The sequence below is a fragment of the Haliotis rubra genome, unplaced genomic scaffold (genome assembly GCF_003918875.1).
Source record: "Haliotis rubra isolate DU_JTF1 unplaced genomic scaffold, ASM391887v1 Scf210, whole genome shotgun sequence".
In the NCBI taxonomy this organism is placed as follows: Eukaryota; Metazoa; Mollusca; class Gastropoda; order Lepetellida; family Haliotidae; genus Haliotis; species Haliotis rubra.
The window spans coordinates 1266006-1282950 of NW_025766115.1; the positions used below are offsets into that span (position 1 = coordinate 1266006).

The 16945-nt window shown below is 41.9% G+C and overlaps 1 protein-coding gene across 2 annotated transcripts; it reads left to right on the top strand.

Annotated features, from left to right (window-relative positions):
- Nucleotides 1-9492, top strand: LOC124276634. Of its 2 annotated transcripts, none has more exons than XM_046712298.1 (3): nucleotides 1-280; nucleotides 7107-9255; nucleotides 9326-9492. In XM_046712298.1, the coding sequence occupies exon 2, from the start codon at nucleotides 7114-7116 to the stop codon at nucleotides 8857-8859; it is 1746 nt and encodes a 581-aa protein (XP_046568254.1). In that variant the 5' UTR covers nucleotides 1-280; nucleotides 7107-7113; the 3' UTR covers nucleotides 8860-9255; nucleotides 9326-9492. The 2 variants fall into 2 exon arrangements, with proteins under 2 accessions (XP_046568254.1, XP_046568253.1); XM_046712297.1 differs by lacking the exon at nucleotides 1-280 and adding an exon at nucleotides 1899-2032.
- The last annotated feature ends 7453 nt before the right edge of the window (nucleotides 9493-16945 follow it).

The following is a 16945-nucleotide window of genomic DNA, read 5'->3' on the forward strand; positions in this document are numbered from 1 at the left end:
AATTCCTTTGCCGTCGGGAATGAACTTCCGGTAGTCTCAAGTTGAATTCAGCAGAGAGGCAAACACACGCAGAGAAAGATGGATAAACAGAGTTAATCTATAAATACCATAAACATGGATAGCAGCAACAGTTCCTGGAACTAGAGCCCGCCTGGAACAGTCGCAGACTGACACAAATCCACAGGCGCTGTTATCGACCAGGAAACGTAATGGCGGAGATATTACCCAACAGTTCTTCGACAGCCGTATTCTTCGCTACCGGGAGACTAGGAGATTAGGGGTACGTATATACGTAATGTCCATACGGTAAATGAAACACGATGTTCTTAGTATTTTGCAAGTTCGTCGCCTCATGAATCACAGAATACGCGGTATGTGTCGTAATATCTACACATCGGCTGTATATAAGTGTAGGTCTGTGAATATGTGATAATTCACTCGATCGCAAGCACGCAGCAATGGCGATTTGAAACAAATTATTTATCAGTAGGACTTCATGCTTGTTTTAACTGATGGTAATGTTAAATGTGTGTTCACAAACGTGAACCGGAGGCCTGTTCTGTATTCAACGGTCTAGACGCATACAGGTGTCCTGGCATGGTTACGACATTCCTTGCATGCATCTATGATCGATAAGACAGCGATAACAGCCAATCATCATCGGTAAGTGCAGATATTGTTAATCTAGAAAAATATTAAGAATGTGTTTCATCGTTGTTGGCATTTACACCAAAACCGATTTGTTTTGTGCTGTGGGTATTTCATAACCGCTGGCTCTGATGATGTTAACATAGGGGATATGATTATGATGTTAACATAGGGAATATGATTATGATGTTAACAAAGGGGATATGATTATGATGTTAACATAGGGGATATGATTATGATGTTAACATAGGGGATATGATTATGATGTTAACATAGGGGATATGACTATGATGTTAACATAGGGGATATCATTATGATGTTAACATAGGGGATATGATTATGATGTTAACATAGGGATATCATTATGATGTTAACATAGGGGATATCATTATGATGTTAACATTGGGATATCATTATGATGTTAACATAGGGGATATGATTATGATGTTAACATAGGGGATATGATTATGATGTTAACATAGGGGATATGATTATGATGTTAACAAAGGGGATATGATTATGATGTTAACATAGGGGTTATCATTATGATGATTGATATGATGATGTTAACATAGGGAATATGATTATGATGTTAACATAGGGGATATGATTATGATGTTAACATAGGGGATATGATTATGATGTTAACATAGGGGATATGATTATGATGTTAACATAGGGGATATGATTATGATGTTAACATAGGGGATATGATTATGATGTTAACATAGGGGATATGGTTATGATGTTAACATAGGGGATATCATTATGATGTTAACAAAGGGGATATGATTATGATGTTAACATAGGGGATATGATTATGATGTTAACATAGGGGATATGATTATGATGTTAAAAGAAGCCACAAAACATGTTTCTCTTTTCTCTTGCTTGTCAACGAGTTAGCTCTATCTGCCAGATAGTTAGCATCTGAAGTTGGATTCTTGTTACCATAAGACTAACTTTTAGTCTCTGAATTATATATATATATATAAATATTAAGAATGTGTTTCATCGTCGTTGGCATTTATCCAAAGGATTCTGCTTCTAATGATTAAATGATTATCGAGAACACACCTTTCAACGGTTTGTTGTTAGAAGTCCCACTCGGCAGTGTTCCGGCTACCTGCCTGTTAGTAATCGAACATGATTCAATAATTGACGAGCATCGATCTACGCTTCTGGGATACGATGACATGCAACATCAAAGTGTACATTACATCCGGGTTCCTATATTCATCACTTGACAAGCATTGGTTTCTAAAGACCAATCCTAGCCCAGACACCTTGGCACGAGGACAATGTTTGCTGTGAGAGGAAAGCATGTTCTCGATCCAGGGGAACCATTTTCACATTCGACTGTAAGACCAAGAAATTTTACTCAGTGAGTATCTAAATTCAGTTCTGTATCTAGGACGGGATATCATTTCGCTTCACACGTGTATGGCTAAGAAATATTCCATAATTTATTCATTTATATTCAATTAGAATTTCTAAATTTAAATGAACAATAACAAAGTGACATGTTAACATCAGCTAAATGAGGAATCGGTGATAGAAAATGGTAATATGTATTGGAATCTACAATTCTTGGTGTTTGTGGAATCGGTATACATTTTGTTACACCAAAACCGATTTGTTTTGTGCTGTGGGTATTTCATAACCGCTGGCTCTGATGATGTTAACATAGGGAATATGATTATGGTGTTAACATAGGGGATATGATTATGATGCTAACATAGGGGATATGATTATGATGCTAACATAGGGGATATGATTATGATGTTTAAGGATGCCACAAAACATGTTTCTCTTTTCTCTTGCTTGTCAACGAGTTAGCTCCATTATCCAGATAGTTAGCATCTGAAGTTGGATTCTTGTTACCATTAGACTAACTTTTAGTCTCTGAATATATATATACTCATGCCAATAATGGTTGTCAACCCCTGCAATTATCTTTATTGGAGAGGGGTGTGGGGTGGGGGTGTATGTGGGGTTGGGGTGGGGAGGGTGACAACCATTATTGGCATGAGTATATATATATATATATATATATATATATATATACTCATGCCAATAATATACTCATGCCAATATAATATATATATATATATACATAATTTTGATAGTAACAAATAAACCCCTTTAAATTGAAAAGCAGCCCCAATGACATGGGAGATTCAGAACCAGAGAAAATGTACGCTTGCTTCATTTAGAGCTTCAGCATTGCAGGGAGGGCTAGGCAATAGGGAACATATTGTTGTTCAGAGACTGTGAGACAGACTGTGTTACACATTGTGGGGCGAGGCAGCCTTGTGATAGAAGCCTTCGCTCGTCACACAGAAAACCTGGGTTCGATTCCTTACATGGGTCCGTAGGGATATTGCCTAAATAGTGTAAAACGGCGTAAACCTACACTCAGTCACTCACTTAGTACACACTCTTCGCAATCACCGTTGGGTATGTGCAGTATTTCATATTGCTTTATAAGTTAACTTACCTGACTATTATGTTGATGTTTTACGGTACATCTGTGACGTAAAGGTTCATTTTGACTGCCGGTAATAGGTTGGACTAAATACTTGTTGAGTGTATGGGAAAAACGCCTCTACTTAGAGTAACGTGTTTGCAGTAAATACCACGAACTGTGACATTATAAAGTAGTGTTTACGTAAATATCAGATGATTATATAGATGTAAACACATGAGATGGTATATCTGTGACGTTCAAGTAGATTTCGACACCCCGGGCTAATTCGGACGAAAGGCTTGTGATAGAGACTATGCTAAGAGAGGCAAAAAGATTTCTCTTTATTATATTATATTTAGTAAGATATGATACTATTCTATACTTCTAGGAATATTCCATGATCTTTAGTTTGTTGCGTTTAACCGTCCCGACCAAGACTGAATTAAATACCACATCATTATACATCTGTGGTAAGTCAATTGTTGACAACCCGTGCCATGTCGCACGAAACATATGGTAGAAGGTTTCTTTAAAAACAGTAAAATGGCTTGCTTCAAAAGACGAATTCGTTTAGAACACGACGAACCGTGATATTATAAATTTAGGTAGATTAAACAGCAATCCTACTCTATGTAAACACATTTGATAATACACCTATGAGGTTTTATGTGTTTTTACCGCCTGAGCCCAAAACCAAACACAGACCAAACACTGGTTGATATAAATGCAGATTATCTTCACAGTAGAGCGGAATGGGTTTCCATTATACAATATAGTTTGATATAAATATGTATATTCCGATGGCAAGGGAGATTATTTATTAGAAAAGTCCAATTCCCAGTCTTGCCGAAACTAGGTTCGAACGTCTAAGTTATATTATGACTGGACTGACGAGTCTCCTCGTAAACAGCTTTACGACTGCCGATTGCGGTCGATCGCAGGATATACAAAGCACATCAACTTGGTGTCAATAGATATTTTCCAAATCTTTTTGCGTTTTTAATCGAGGTGCTGAGTGATCTGATGCACATCGCGAGGTTGGACGCGTTTTATTACAATATAGATCTTGAATATCGATCAAAGACAGGGCGCCGCCATTTTGTTTAAAGCAAACGCAAGGTGGAATGTGATTGGTCCATAGGAGGCACAGAGAAATGACGTAACTCGTAATAGCCAAAGGTGGCGCTTCAGTCGAACCACCAAATTTGCGTTTAGTTCTGCAGGGGTGGGAACTGGTTTGTTAAATCGGTGTCCTCAGTCTCTGAAGTATTGTTGGGTGTAATATCTTTGAAATGATTTAGATCAACGTTCATGCGTATCTTTAGAATCAAGAGAGAAAGATCTAATACATGACTTTATTTATCAATACAGATGCAAATTAAAACCATATAGTGAACTACAAGATCCATTAGATGTCAATGAAATTCGCCATCGGTCTGTTGCCTTGAGAAACAACCCAAGATCAGAAGTTTAAAAATGTTTTTGTCGTTTTCAAGTATTGGTGATTATGGTACAAGAGTTCAAGGTACAGCTCCCTTGCCATTACTGTTGGTTCGACCTCAACTGGCACTGATCAGAGGTAATAAGATATATTGGCGATTTTGATGCGGTTGGTTTCCCAAGCGGTAGCTATGACGATAACAGAAATTCGTTGTTGGACCTTTCTCTACTATATGCCAAAAAACTTTGAGTTCTTCCTAACCCCCATATAGCCAATGAGCGTGTGCCGGTTAGACATGAAAGGCATGTGAACGCGCCAACAAGGGAACATAAAATACAAACAAGTGTGCAACCGTACAGTGTACCAAGAAGCTGAGGCAGCCATTAAAATATTGTTTATTTGTATGTGGTTATCTGAACATTGTTTAATGAAGATTTGTACACGCACCCTGTTATGATTTTATTGCAAGGTCAGCAACTATGGACAACATGCAGACTATGATGGAACATCTTTTACACTCGATATAGACTAACGCTTAGTCTCTTAATATATGAAGAATTTGATAGTAACAAATACTCCCTTTCAAATTGAAAAGGAGCCCCAGTAAGATTGGAGATTCAGAACCAGAGCAAATCTAGACTTGCTTCATTTAGGGCTTTGGGACTGCAGAGAGGGCTAGGCAGTTGGGAAAATAATGTGGTTCAGGGACTGTGAGACAGACTACCCTCAATGACCATTATTATGTATAGGAGAAACCACGACTTATCAACCGTTTTTGCGTAAAATATCTTTTAAAATAATATATAACGATCGACATCAATACGCCCCGAGCAGAACAACATTGATGGGACAGCCCGCAAATGATGGAACAGCCGTGTCAACTGGAATGCGACTGGCAGTCCAACACCTTGCCTTACACGCGTAATGCACGTGCTACCCGTGTCCTGCACGTGCGTTGTCCGCACTACCCGTCTTGTGAGGAACACACGTTTCGTACTGACAAACAATCTCCTTCTTCACGGCGATTCGTCGTAGCCTAGTGGATAAAACCGCCAGGTTAGAGAGCGAAGGGTTGCAGGTTCGAAACCAGTTATCGTCACTATATAGTAGAAGTTTTCAATAACGTGGTATTTTACGATCAGTGATAGCAAGACAAAGTTGTATCAATCATGAATAATATCCTAGGTTTAGAAATGATCAGTGCAAAGTCACAGCAGAGGTCTGGGAACCCACTTTACAATTCACAGCCTGGGGATTTACAATTCACATCGCAGGGATTTACAATACACATCTCTGATTATATAGTCTAACCATATGATACGATTTTGAAAAGACTGTCTGAGATGACCCGTTATATACGTTGATGAGTTGATAAGGGTGTTTCAAACACATTGTGATTTTGGTCTAACCGCACTTGATAACAATGTATACTTGAAACATAGCAATGTAGTGATTGAGTCATGCCAGGGTAGACAATGTTGCTCCGGGTGAATGATTGCAGGATTTCATTATTATTTCATGACGCCCTCAAAGGAGAACAGACCCTCATCATTACAGATGACAGCACTGTAAACAAAGCTGTAATGTGGCTCGGTAGTAAGGCAAATGAGGAAAAGATATCTAGGTCAGCTTACAGGACAAAGGGGGCGGTGGGGTTGCCTAGTGGTTAAAGCGTTGGCTCGTCACGCCAAAGACCCGGGTTCGAATCCCCACATGGGTACAATGTGTGAAGCCGATTTCTGGTGTCCCCCGCCGTGATGTTGCTGGAATATTGCTAAAAGCGGCGTAAAACCAAACTCAGTCAGTCAGTACAGGACATAGTGATGGGTTTTTACGCGGATATGTTTGTTCTAATAGTTCTACATATAGTCACGTTGGTGATCTCTTTCCTATAAACTGATCGTGATTTTTTTTAAAGGAGTGTGTCCCTGAGAATGGTATTATTCTTACAATGACTACAAGAGATCGAAAGTTGGAAAACAGGCTGAGTGATAAAACATGCCAACGTAATATTGAAGAGTGAGTGAGTTTAGTTTTACGCCGCAATATTATAGCAATATTCCAGCAATATCACGGCGGGGCACACCAGAAATGGGCTTCACACATTGTACCCATATGGGGAATCGAACCCGGGTCTTCGGAGTAATATTGAAGAACGACCAAACATGTGTATATAAGAAGTTTCGCTTATCAACGTTGTCCAACAACTGCTTGGTCCCATTTGTGATTCTTCAAGACACAAACCCGTCAACATCGACTGTATCGTGTATGTTGAGCGAGGAACGCGATGCTCTGGCCACGTCGCAGTTTAGTACGATATCTGTGGTGTTTGGGCAACGGGGACACAGTATTTGGGACTTGGTAGTCACAACAAAAACTCTACTTAAACTATTTATGTTGCGTATATTTTCAAAATATTCACCCAAAACATGTTTATACTTTCTTCCGAACGTCAGCCTATGTCAAATATGAGCCTTTTCCCTTTGTCTTTGCAATAAGCGCAATGATAGTTTTGCTTTTATTTATGTCATGTTCATCTTCTTGCAGGGACATCATGGCCGAGAGCGCCCCATCTGTGAGTGACGGTCCTGACTGTGGGAGCGAACAACATGTATCGTCAGCCAACACAGTGACCCCCCTGAACACAGCAGCAGCCAGTCAACATGCCCAGTCGCCCGTCTCCACAACCAACCGCCTTACCCCCACAACAAAGAAGATCGGAGAGAAGTTTCTGACATGTCCGATTTGTTACGAGATGTACAGTCAGCCTAAGTGCCTGCCATGTCTCCACACCTTCTGCTGCCACTGTCTAGACTCCTACATACAATCCCAGAATGCATTTCGTGCAAGGAGGAAGCAAGGATTTCCTTGCCCACTATGCAACCAGTTTTACTTTATTAAAAACTATGAAATGCCCTTAAGCCACTGGGTAGAAGGTATACAGAATAACTTCATGGTTCAGAATATGATAGAATATCTTCTTCCACAGGCTGGTGATAAAGCTGAGAATGTGTGTCCCCCTTCAGTTGACCCATCTCCGGTCAGAACCTCTGTGCTGAATCCAGACCATGAAGAAGATGGTTCCCCGGAGGTTCTCCCTGCTGGACCAAACCCAGACAATGGAAGACACCAGGAAGAGGATGCAGAGGAGAGCAGTACAGCTTCTCCGTCTCTTCAGGACCCGCCTCTGAGCCCATTTGTTCTACAGAATCAGCACCCTTCGCGGTACAGTCATCGGCGTTCGCTCATAGAAACAGGTAGAAGTATCGACCATCTACGACACAGTTTTCCTTGTGGAGCCATGACTCTTTCTTATCCAACACCTGAGTTTTATTCTGAAGCTAACTTGCAAGTCAACCTTAACCCTCTGTGCACTACGAAGAGTCACAGTTCTAATGACTTAAACCGTCATGAGATGCCTGCCTATTTTGTTGATTCCGACATGATGGAAAGGGTTGGTTTTTACAGAACGTCAGTAGACAGACAGTTTTCAGATGTATGTTGTCTATCAAATTCAAATACAATCGTTATCACAGACTATAACAACAACCACGTCCTTCTCTGGGAGGGCTTCTTCCAAGGATGTAAAACCTACACAAAGGTCAAGGTCGATGGGAAGCCGACATCTGTAGCTCCGCTGGACGAATCTCTAGAGGACTGTGTTGTGGTCAACCTTCTAAATAAGGGAAAGATAGTCTTCATTTCAATCCCGGAACTGTACTTCTTGCGCATCATTGACACTGAGGTCAACATTCGTAGCGTGGCGATGTTGGCCACCAACACCCTCCTCACCGGAAGTTCAATCAGGCCCGCTAGAATCGACATGGTACAAGTTGACAATCGTTTCCAACTGACCAGACGACACTGTTTGCTGGAGAACAGCCAGCAGTGCTGGGCCATCTGCACGCCCAATCACATGTGTGGTGTGTCAACTGACACGTTTGTCGTCGCTGATACTCTGCAGAGAAGTCTGGTCGGGTATGACATCAAGACTAGGAACGGCAGGAAGGTCGGGGAGAAGAGCTTTTCCTTTACACCTTCAGGTGACCGGAAGTTCGTCAGTCTTGGTGGATTGTGTTGTCAAAGGTCTTCCGGGAGCATCTACGTGGTCGACCAGGACGCCAATGCGGTGTATCGAGTACAAGTGGGGACCAGCATTAGGTGTGAAAAAGTGCTTAGTGAGAAGAATGGTATCAAGAAGCCAGCGTCTGTTTGTTTAAGTCTGCGCGACGAGTTGTGTGTGGTTGACTGGGGAGGTGGTATCTCTGTTTTCAAACCCAAATGTGTGGCCAAAGCATAGTCTGTGTGGAGATATAGATTGATCCATATTGACCTGAAGAGGACAGATTGTGTGGCTGTGAACGTCCGGGACTGTTTCAGTGGGGTGTGGGGGGATTGTGTGAAGATGATTGACTGTGTTGGGTGTGAATATGATTGACTGTGTTGGTGTAAGAAGATGATTGACTATGTTGGTGTAAAGATGTATTGATGATTGACTATGTTGGTGTGAAGATGATTGACTGTGTTGGTGTAAAGATGATTGACTGTGTTGGTGTGAAGATGATTGACTGTTGGTGTGAAGATGATTGGCTATGTTGGTGTGAAGATGATTGACTATGTTGGTGTGAAGATGATTGACTGTGTTGGTTGGTGAAGATGATTGACTGTGTTGGTGTGAAGATGATTGACTGTGTTGGTGTGAAGATAATTGACTATGTTGGTGTGAAGATGATTGACTGGGGGTTGAATATGATTGACTGTGTAAGTGTGAAGATGATTGACTGTGTTGATGTAAAGATGATTGACTGTGTTGGTGTGAAGATGATTGACTGTGTTGGTGTGAAGATGATTGACTATGTTGGTGTGAAGATGATTCACTTTGTGGTGTGAAGAAGGTTGACTGTGGGCGTAAAGATGATGAATGTTTGGGTGTGGCAATTATTGACCGTGTTAGATGATTGACTGTGTTGATACAAAGATGATTGACTGTGTTGGTGTGAAGATGATTGACTATGTTGGTGCGAAGATGATTGACTATGTTGGTGTGAAGATGATTCACTGTGTGGTGTGAAGAAGGTTGACTGTGGGCGTAAAGATGATGAATGTTTGAGTGTGGCAATGATTGACCGTGTTGGTGTGGCAATGATTGACCGTGTTAGATGATTGACTGTGTTGATGTAAAGATAATTGACTGTGTTGATGTAAAGATGATTGACTGTGTTGGTGTGAAGATGATTGACTGTGTTGGTGTGAAGATGATTGACTGTGTTGGTGTGAAGATGATTGACTGTGTTGGTGTGAAGATTATTCACTGTGTGGTGTGAAGAAGGTCGACTGGGCGTAAAGATGATTGACTGTTAGGTCGTGGCAATGATTGACCGTGTTAGTGGGAATATGATTGAATGCGTGGCGTAAAAAGATTGACTACATGTAGATGATTGTGTGGTCGTGTGGAAAAGGATTGACTGTGGGTCGGAAATGATTTTCTATGTGGGTGTCAAGAAGATTGACTTCAGATTCATCACGGGATGAATGGATTGTAAGTCCACATGATAGGTTGGTATAGTCACGGGATTAATGGATTGTACTTCTACATGATATGCTCGTGCAGTCACAGGATGAATGGATTGTAAGTCTACAGGGTAGGTTGGTGAAGCCACAGGATGAACGGGTTGTAGATCACGCCATGAACGGGTAATGGGTCTCCAGAACATATTGATGCAATTCGCAGGCTGAACGGATCAACAAGACGCGGTGATATTGATCTGAGGATGTGTCTGCAACCAACCAGCACAGCCTGACACGAGTCTGCAGGATCTGTGTGTATTAGAGTACATAGTGTTCGGCTTTGGCTTACCTAGTCACATGTGTCTGTGCGAAGCTCACCTGACCGAAATGTTCAAGTGAACAGCAGCACATTGTCCGTCATATGTACGTTTGTCCGTCCGTAGTAAGCTTGTCACGACTGCAACTTGACATTATCACCTATTATAAAATGTTGTCTATTACTGTTGATCTACGGTTAATGTACAACGCAAAAGAAATTATGCGACGCCCGCTTTTTTCATAATTAGTTTGTCACGGCCTTAAAGACTAGCCATAATCATGCGAAACACGTTTGGCATTCCTTAAGTTTTCGTTGTCTGATAACTAGATTTAGGGTAAGCGATACAGATGGAAAGACAGCACAACACTGACGCTTGACCCAGACGGGTTACACGTTTGTAAATGTTGCTTGGTTCCTCAGTCTGGTTCCCGGGGTCTGCTGCGCTAACGCTTCGACACAGTGGCGAACCAAGCTGGTTGGTTCCTATGCTCAGTATTAAGTATAAAATAGAAAAATTACTAGACGAGGGGTTGGTACCATTTATATTACGAGTTGTTTCAAAACGTAACTGGTTTTTATAACAATTTGTTGAAAGATAGATGATGATATAAATTCACGGCTGCATAAATCTTTTTCTTACAAACCCATTTTGGTATCAAATATATGCATGCTTAGTCCTTCCTCTTGCTCACAGTGGCGTATAAATACATAGCGCAGCAGTGCGTGACGTCATCTGAATGACTGCTTACTACTGATACTAAGTGTGACCCTCCACAAAACAAATATCTATAGATACTTCTATTTACAGAGAACTTCACAGAACGTTTATTAACACTCTGAAACAATACAGTCTCGACATACGTGAAGGTGAATTCGACTTAAGCACGAGTTACTTATCAATATAGATTACAACCAGAAACGTAATTCGCCATGTCTGACGATAGGTCATCACCATGGAAACGCCAATCAGAGACCTGGAATTCGACCTGGCACACATCAATCATCTCTAATCGGTTTCTCACCCACTGTTATTCAGTGTAAATATTGCTTCGGTGTCTCTTTCCTGAAACGCCTATAGATTTCTGCATTTTCGTTTTCGCCTCATTATTGTTACATTTTGTTTGTTTTGTTTACAAATTATGAGGAAAGGTGAAGTGAGCTGGCGCAACACTTTGTTTCGTCTCTCACGGGTAGGAACAGTATAATTTGAAGAAGACTGCATAGCTACTTCTAGTATCTTTACAGTGAACTGATGTGTCTTAATAACATGTGATGTTAATCCTTTGCTCCATCTAATATTGTTACCTTATTTACCCTTTACCTACTCGGATGAATTCTGTGATATACATGTGAACTGTTAATAAAATCTTGTTGCATGGAACTTGTGTACAGTCTTCGATACCCTGGAAGCGTCATACCAAACGAACGGCGCCGGGTAGCGTAGTGGTTAAAGCGTTGCTCGTCACGCCGAACACCCGGGTTCGATTCCCCACATGGGTACAACGTGTGAAGCCCATTTCTGGTGTCCCCTGGCGTGATATTTCTGGAATATTGCTAAGCGCGGCGTAAAACTTAACTCACTTACTCACTCATACCAAACAATGGGCGGTGTGGTAGCCTAGTGGTTAAAGCGTTGCTTCTAACGCCGAAGACCCGGGTTCGATTCCCCCACATGGGATCAACGTGTAAAACGCATTTCTGGTGTCCCCTGTCGTGATATTGCTGGAATATTGCTAAAACTATACTCACTCACTCACTCACTCATACCAAAGAAGTGAACCGAGTCTGGTGCTCGGCAACAACAGGTCGTCTTGGAGGGAGTACCCTGTGTCTGTGGGGGTCTGTGTCATGTGTATCAATGGTAACTGTGCCAGTATCAGAGGGCTAGCACTATAAAACTGGTATTAGTCCGGAATAGTTCAAGTAGCAACGCTCACACGCATAAGTATGGAATCCTAGAAGAGACATTGTCGCGTTGTCGCCCTCACATGAACAAGCAAAAAGTGGCAAAATTAACCAAAGTGCGACAATGCGACATCGTGTCGTGTCGCATGTCGCCCTTTAGGTGAATAAAAGAGCTATCATTAAAAGCGCGACAATGCGACATAGTGACAATGCGACAAATGATCAAAATGTCGCGTTGTCACATTGTTGCACTCTGGTTACTGTGGACACGTTTTGCTTGGTTTTCAGGGGGACAACAATGTCCCTTCTAGGATTCCATACTTAAGTGTATACGAATGATTATTCATTAAGTTAAAAATAGGATATAATGACTTGGAAACTCGCGATAAGGTAAGCTAAAGTAAGTTGCACAAATTATTCCTCCTCTGTACTAGTAACTCTTATTTGAGTGGCATTTTATCAGTTGGAAAATACAATACTGACTTTTGATGGCTAGCAACTTCGATTCATTTATTGTTTGAGTGCGACGTTTAGATACAGATTCTTGTACCATTGTTAACGTGAACCTGCTCGTAACACTTGGTTGTCGTAAGAGGCACAGGCCCTCGTGTCTTTGCGAGGATTAAAGATTATTAAAAAAAGCATATAAAATCAAGATCGTTTAGTTCAGAGTCAAAATCGGGTTTCAATCGACTTGCAGAAATAACTGACTGGCTGACTGAGTTTAGTTTTACGCCGCTTTTAGCAATATTCCAGCAATATCACGGCCGGGCACACCAGAAATGGGTTTCACACATTGTGCCCATGTGGGGAATCGAACCCGGGTCTTCGGCGTGACGAGCCAACGCTTTAACCACTAGGCTACCCCACCGCCCTGCAGAAATAACAATAAAGAATTGGTAGGTGTCATGAGTGGTTCTCGATAGGCCAATCATCCATGATTATGTTTACATTAAGTTTTAATCGATTGCATGCGATGGTAGCGTAGCGGTCGGCAAAACAGTCGGGTAGGGTGCATCAAAGTGTCCGGCCTTGTCATGATGTATATGTAATGTGAAGCATTTCGAGTCGGGGGTCATCTCAAACACAATATTTTATTTATCTTTAATCCTCGCAAAGACACGAGGGCCTGTGGTAAGAGGCGACTAACAGGAGATCGAGTAGTCAGGCACGCTGCATGTTGATGCATGTTGTATCACATTTGCGCATGCGATGAAGCCATGCACGTGATGTCAATCACTGGAATGTCTGATCCAGATTGTCATTTACAGAACGCCGACAGAACGCCGTCACAGAGTTGGAAGGATGCTGAGCGTTAAACAGCAGCCAGAAACATCATCTTTTCAAAGGGGAATGCGTGCAATAAGGGCGCTAGGAGGAAACCATGGAAACGGTTTGACTGATGCTGTGACTGTATTCGGCACCACTCGCATCTTTCCGTGGAAGACCATTCGGCATGTCTCGTTAGGACACGAGTTGATCACCAATGCGTTTACCGCTTTCTCCTTGCATTGACGAATGCGTTGCAGTTTTAATACTCATACAGTTTGTGTAACCAACTTAAACGATTTCCTAATCGTGTGAATATGTGAGAACGGTTTTACGCCTTTTAGCAATGTTCCAACAACATGGTGCTGGAGAATACCCAAATAGTCATCACACTGTACCCTTATGGGGAATCGAACGCGGGTCTGCGTGACAACCGAATACATTGTCCACTAGGCTACTCCACCGCCCGCCCACTAATGTGAAAAACAAAGGTGAATGTGCATTATGAAAAACAATTGAGTCAACACGACTGAACGTCAAAAAGTAAACAAAAAAGTAAATCAAATTAAGTGAAATTAAGATTGCGAATCCTCATAATTTTACATTGCCAATTGAACATTCAAATCACAGAATTTTATTCAACTTAGGATAAAAGTTATTTAACAAACGATCATAGTTTCAAATCGCTATTATTGGTTTGTATTACAAGGGGGTATGCACATTAGATGAAACACCGAGAACAAGAAGGGCTGGTCTAAGTTAACGCTCATCACGTACTGCACGTGCATTTGTTTCACTGTTCCATCTACTGCGCTTACCCCCTTGTAATACAAACCAATAATAGCGATTTGAATCTATGATCGTTTGTTAAACAACGTTTATCCAGAGTTGAATAAAATTCTGAGATTTAAATGTTCATTTGGCAAGGTAAAATTATGGGGATTTGCAATCTTAATTTCACTTAATTTGATTTACTTTTTTGTTTAAAGTGAAATTCATCGGTAGGTTTTCACTGCAAACAGACTATAGCTACGACTACAAAACATTTTGCAACTTTAAGATATTGAGATTGCTTACAGGTACGACAGTGCTAGCAGCATCTGTCAAGAAAACTGGGGATTTCATTAAAAAACACAGATTTTAGAAGGTTGTACTTATTTTTACCTTCCTGCCGATCAACATTATAGGTATGAAACAAGCATTGGTCGGCTCGGAGACGCATACTGTCTGAGTGGGCGGTGGGGTAGCCTAGCGGTTAAAGCGTTCGCTCGTCACGCCGAAGACCGGGGTTCGATTCCCCACATGGGTACAATGTGTGAAGCCCATTTCTGGTGTCCCCCGCCGTGATGTTGCTGGAATATTGCTAAAGGCGGCGTAAAACCATACTCACTCACTTACTCACCGGGCGGGGTATCCATGTTAACCTGCGGCATGGTATCTCAGTGTGCTAGCACGGTGAAACTGGCACCAGTCCAGGCTGGTACACTCTGACCCATACACATCATCACAGACATGCGATAATCAGGAGGTTAACCCCGTATTGCCTCACCTCGCCCTACAGATATAGGGTCTTGTGTATTTTGTCATCAGTAGATCCTTTATCGTGGGCAGATCGATGATTGGTTTATACCCAACAGTGTAATTCGATCTCATCTGTGGAATTACCTCTACATTTGTATGCAGCGCAGCGACAAGTCAGACGGATCGATACATGGAGGGCTGTATGAAGAAGCGCATGTAAAATATGAGGTGAGGTGAGGTGAGGTGAAATTGGGTTTAACGTCGTGCTTGAGAATATTTCGCTCATATGACGACGTACATGCGTGTGTACGTGTATGTGCGGCTGCTTGTACTAGCCCAGACTTAAGCTGGTTTTATAGTGCTAGCTCACTGAGAAACCATGCCGCAGTGAAGCATGAATATCCCACTCAGACACATTATACTGACTCCGAGCCAACCAGTCCTTGTTGTACCCATTAATGCCGAGCGCCAGGCAGGGACCAACAAGTACCATATTTTAACGTCTTTTGGTATGACGCGATCGGGGATCGAACCCGCGACCTTCCGCTCTCCGGGCGGACGCTCTAACCACTACACCACGGAGGCGGCCTGTAAAATATGAAAACGCCAACCAAAGGCGAGATGAAATGGGCTGACCCGCGCGTTCAAGATTGTTTGGCTTTAATGAGTGAGAATGGTTTTACGCCGCTTTTAGCAATATTCTAGCAATATCACGGCGGGGGACATCAGAAATGGGCTTCACACATTGTATCCATGCGGGGAATCGAACCCGGGTCATCGGCGTGGCGAGCCAACGCTTTTTATCACTGGGCTACTTTAATAACGACGCGTTCGCGCATGCGTACGTGAATGCGTGTGTACGTGCTAGTCTAGAAGACGGTATTAAAGTGCTAGCCCACCGAGATACCAAGCTGCAGTTTCATATTCACACAGCACTTAGACACTGTATACTACATCCGAGCCGTCTACTCTCTGTTTTACCTCCTTTGTGTCGAGCGCCAGGCAAGGAAACAACAAGTGTCGTCTTTTAACGTCTCCTGGTATGACGCGGCAAGGTGTAGCGCCATCTATCCCCTGCACTCTTGGCACACGCCATATTTACTTGACCATCCTTGAGGCTGAAATATCGAAGTGAATAAACTGTTTAAAGATGAAACATTACATGTGACACGGTACGAATAAATGTTTTTCGTCTTCGTTGTTAAAATCCACATTTAGCTATGGCGTTACTTAGTAAAGAATAATAGTCATGGATTGTGATGATGTGATTATTATAAAAAAGAGGGTTTTGTTTTGGGGTTTTATTCTTGCTTGTTTGTTTTGGGTTGTTTTTTGTTTTGTTGTTGTTTTTGTTTGTTTGTTTGTTTGTTGTTGTTTTTGGGGGTTTTTGGGGGTGTTTGTTTTTTTGTGTTTTTTTGGGGTTTTTCTTTTTGGGGGTTGTGTTTATTTTGTTTACCAAACAATCCAGTGATCAACATCATGAGCATCGATATACGCAGCTGGGATACCATGACATGTGTCAGCCAAGTCAGCGAGTCTGACCACCCGATCATGTTAGTCGCCTCTTACGACAAACATTTGTTGCTGTAAGATCAATTCTAACGCGGATCTTCACAGATTTGCCAATTCTTAAATCACCACAGGTCTAGCAATGTGTCATGCTTGTTAAATACTTTACCAGTTGTTGATAGCACGGGAACGGATCCACTTAGCTGTCACACATCTTTGGAGAATCCCATATTTGTTGTAGCGCTGGTGGGGTAGCCTAGTGCTTAAAGCGTTCGCTCGCCACGTCGAAGACCCGGGTTCGATTCCCCACATGGGCACAATGTGTGAAGCCTATTTCTGGTGTTGCACGACGCGA

Bases quoted from the DNA above. Each gene is read 5' to 3' on its own strand.
- LOC124276634 (XM_046712297.1), top strand. From the start codon at position 1,950: ATGTTTGCTGTGAGAGGAAAGCATGTTCTCGATCCAGGGGAACCATTT. The intron at 2,033-7,106 runs GTGAGTATCTAA...ATCTTCTTGCAG, and splicing joins AGACCAAGAAATTTTACTCA to GGACATCATGGCCGAGAGCG.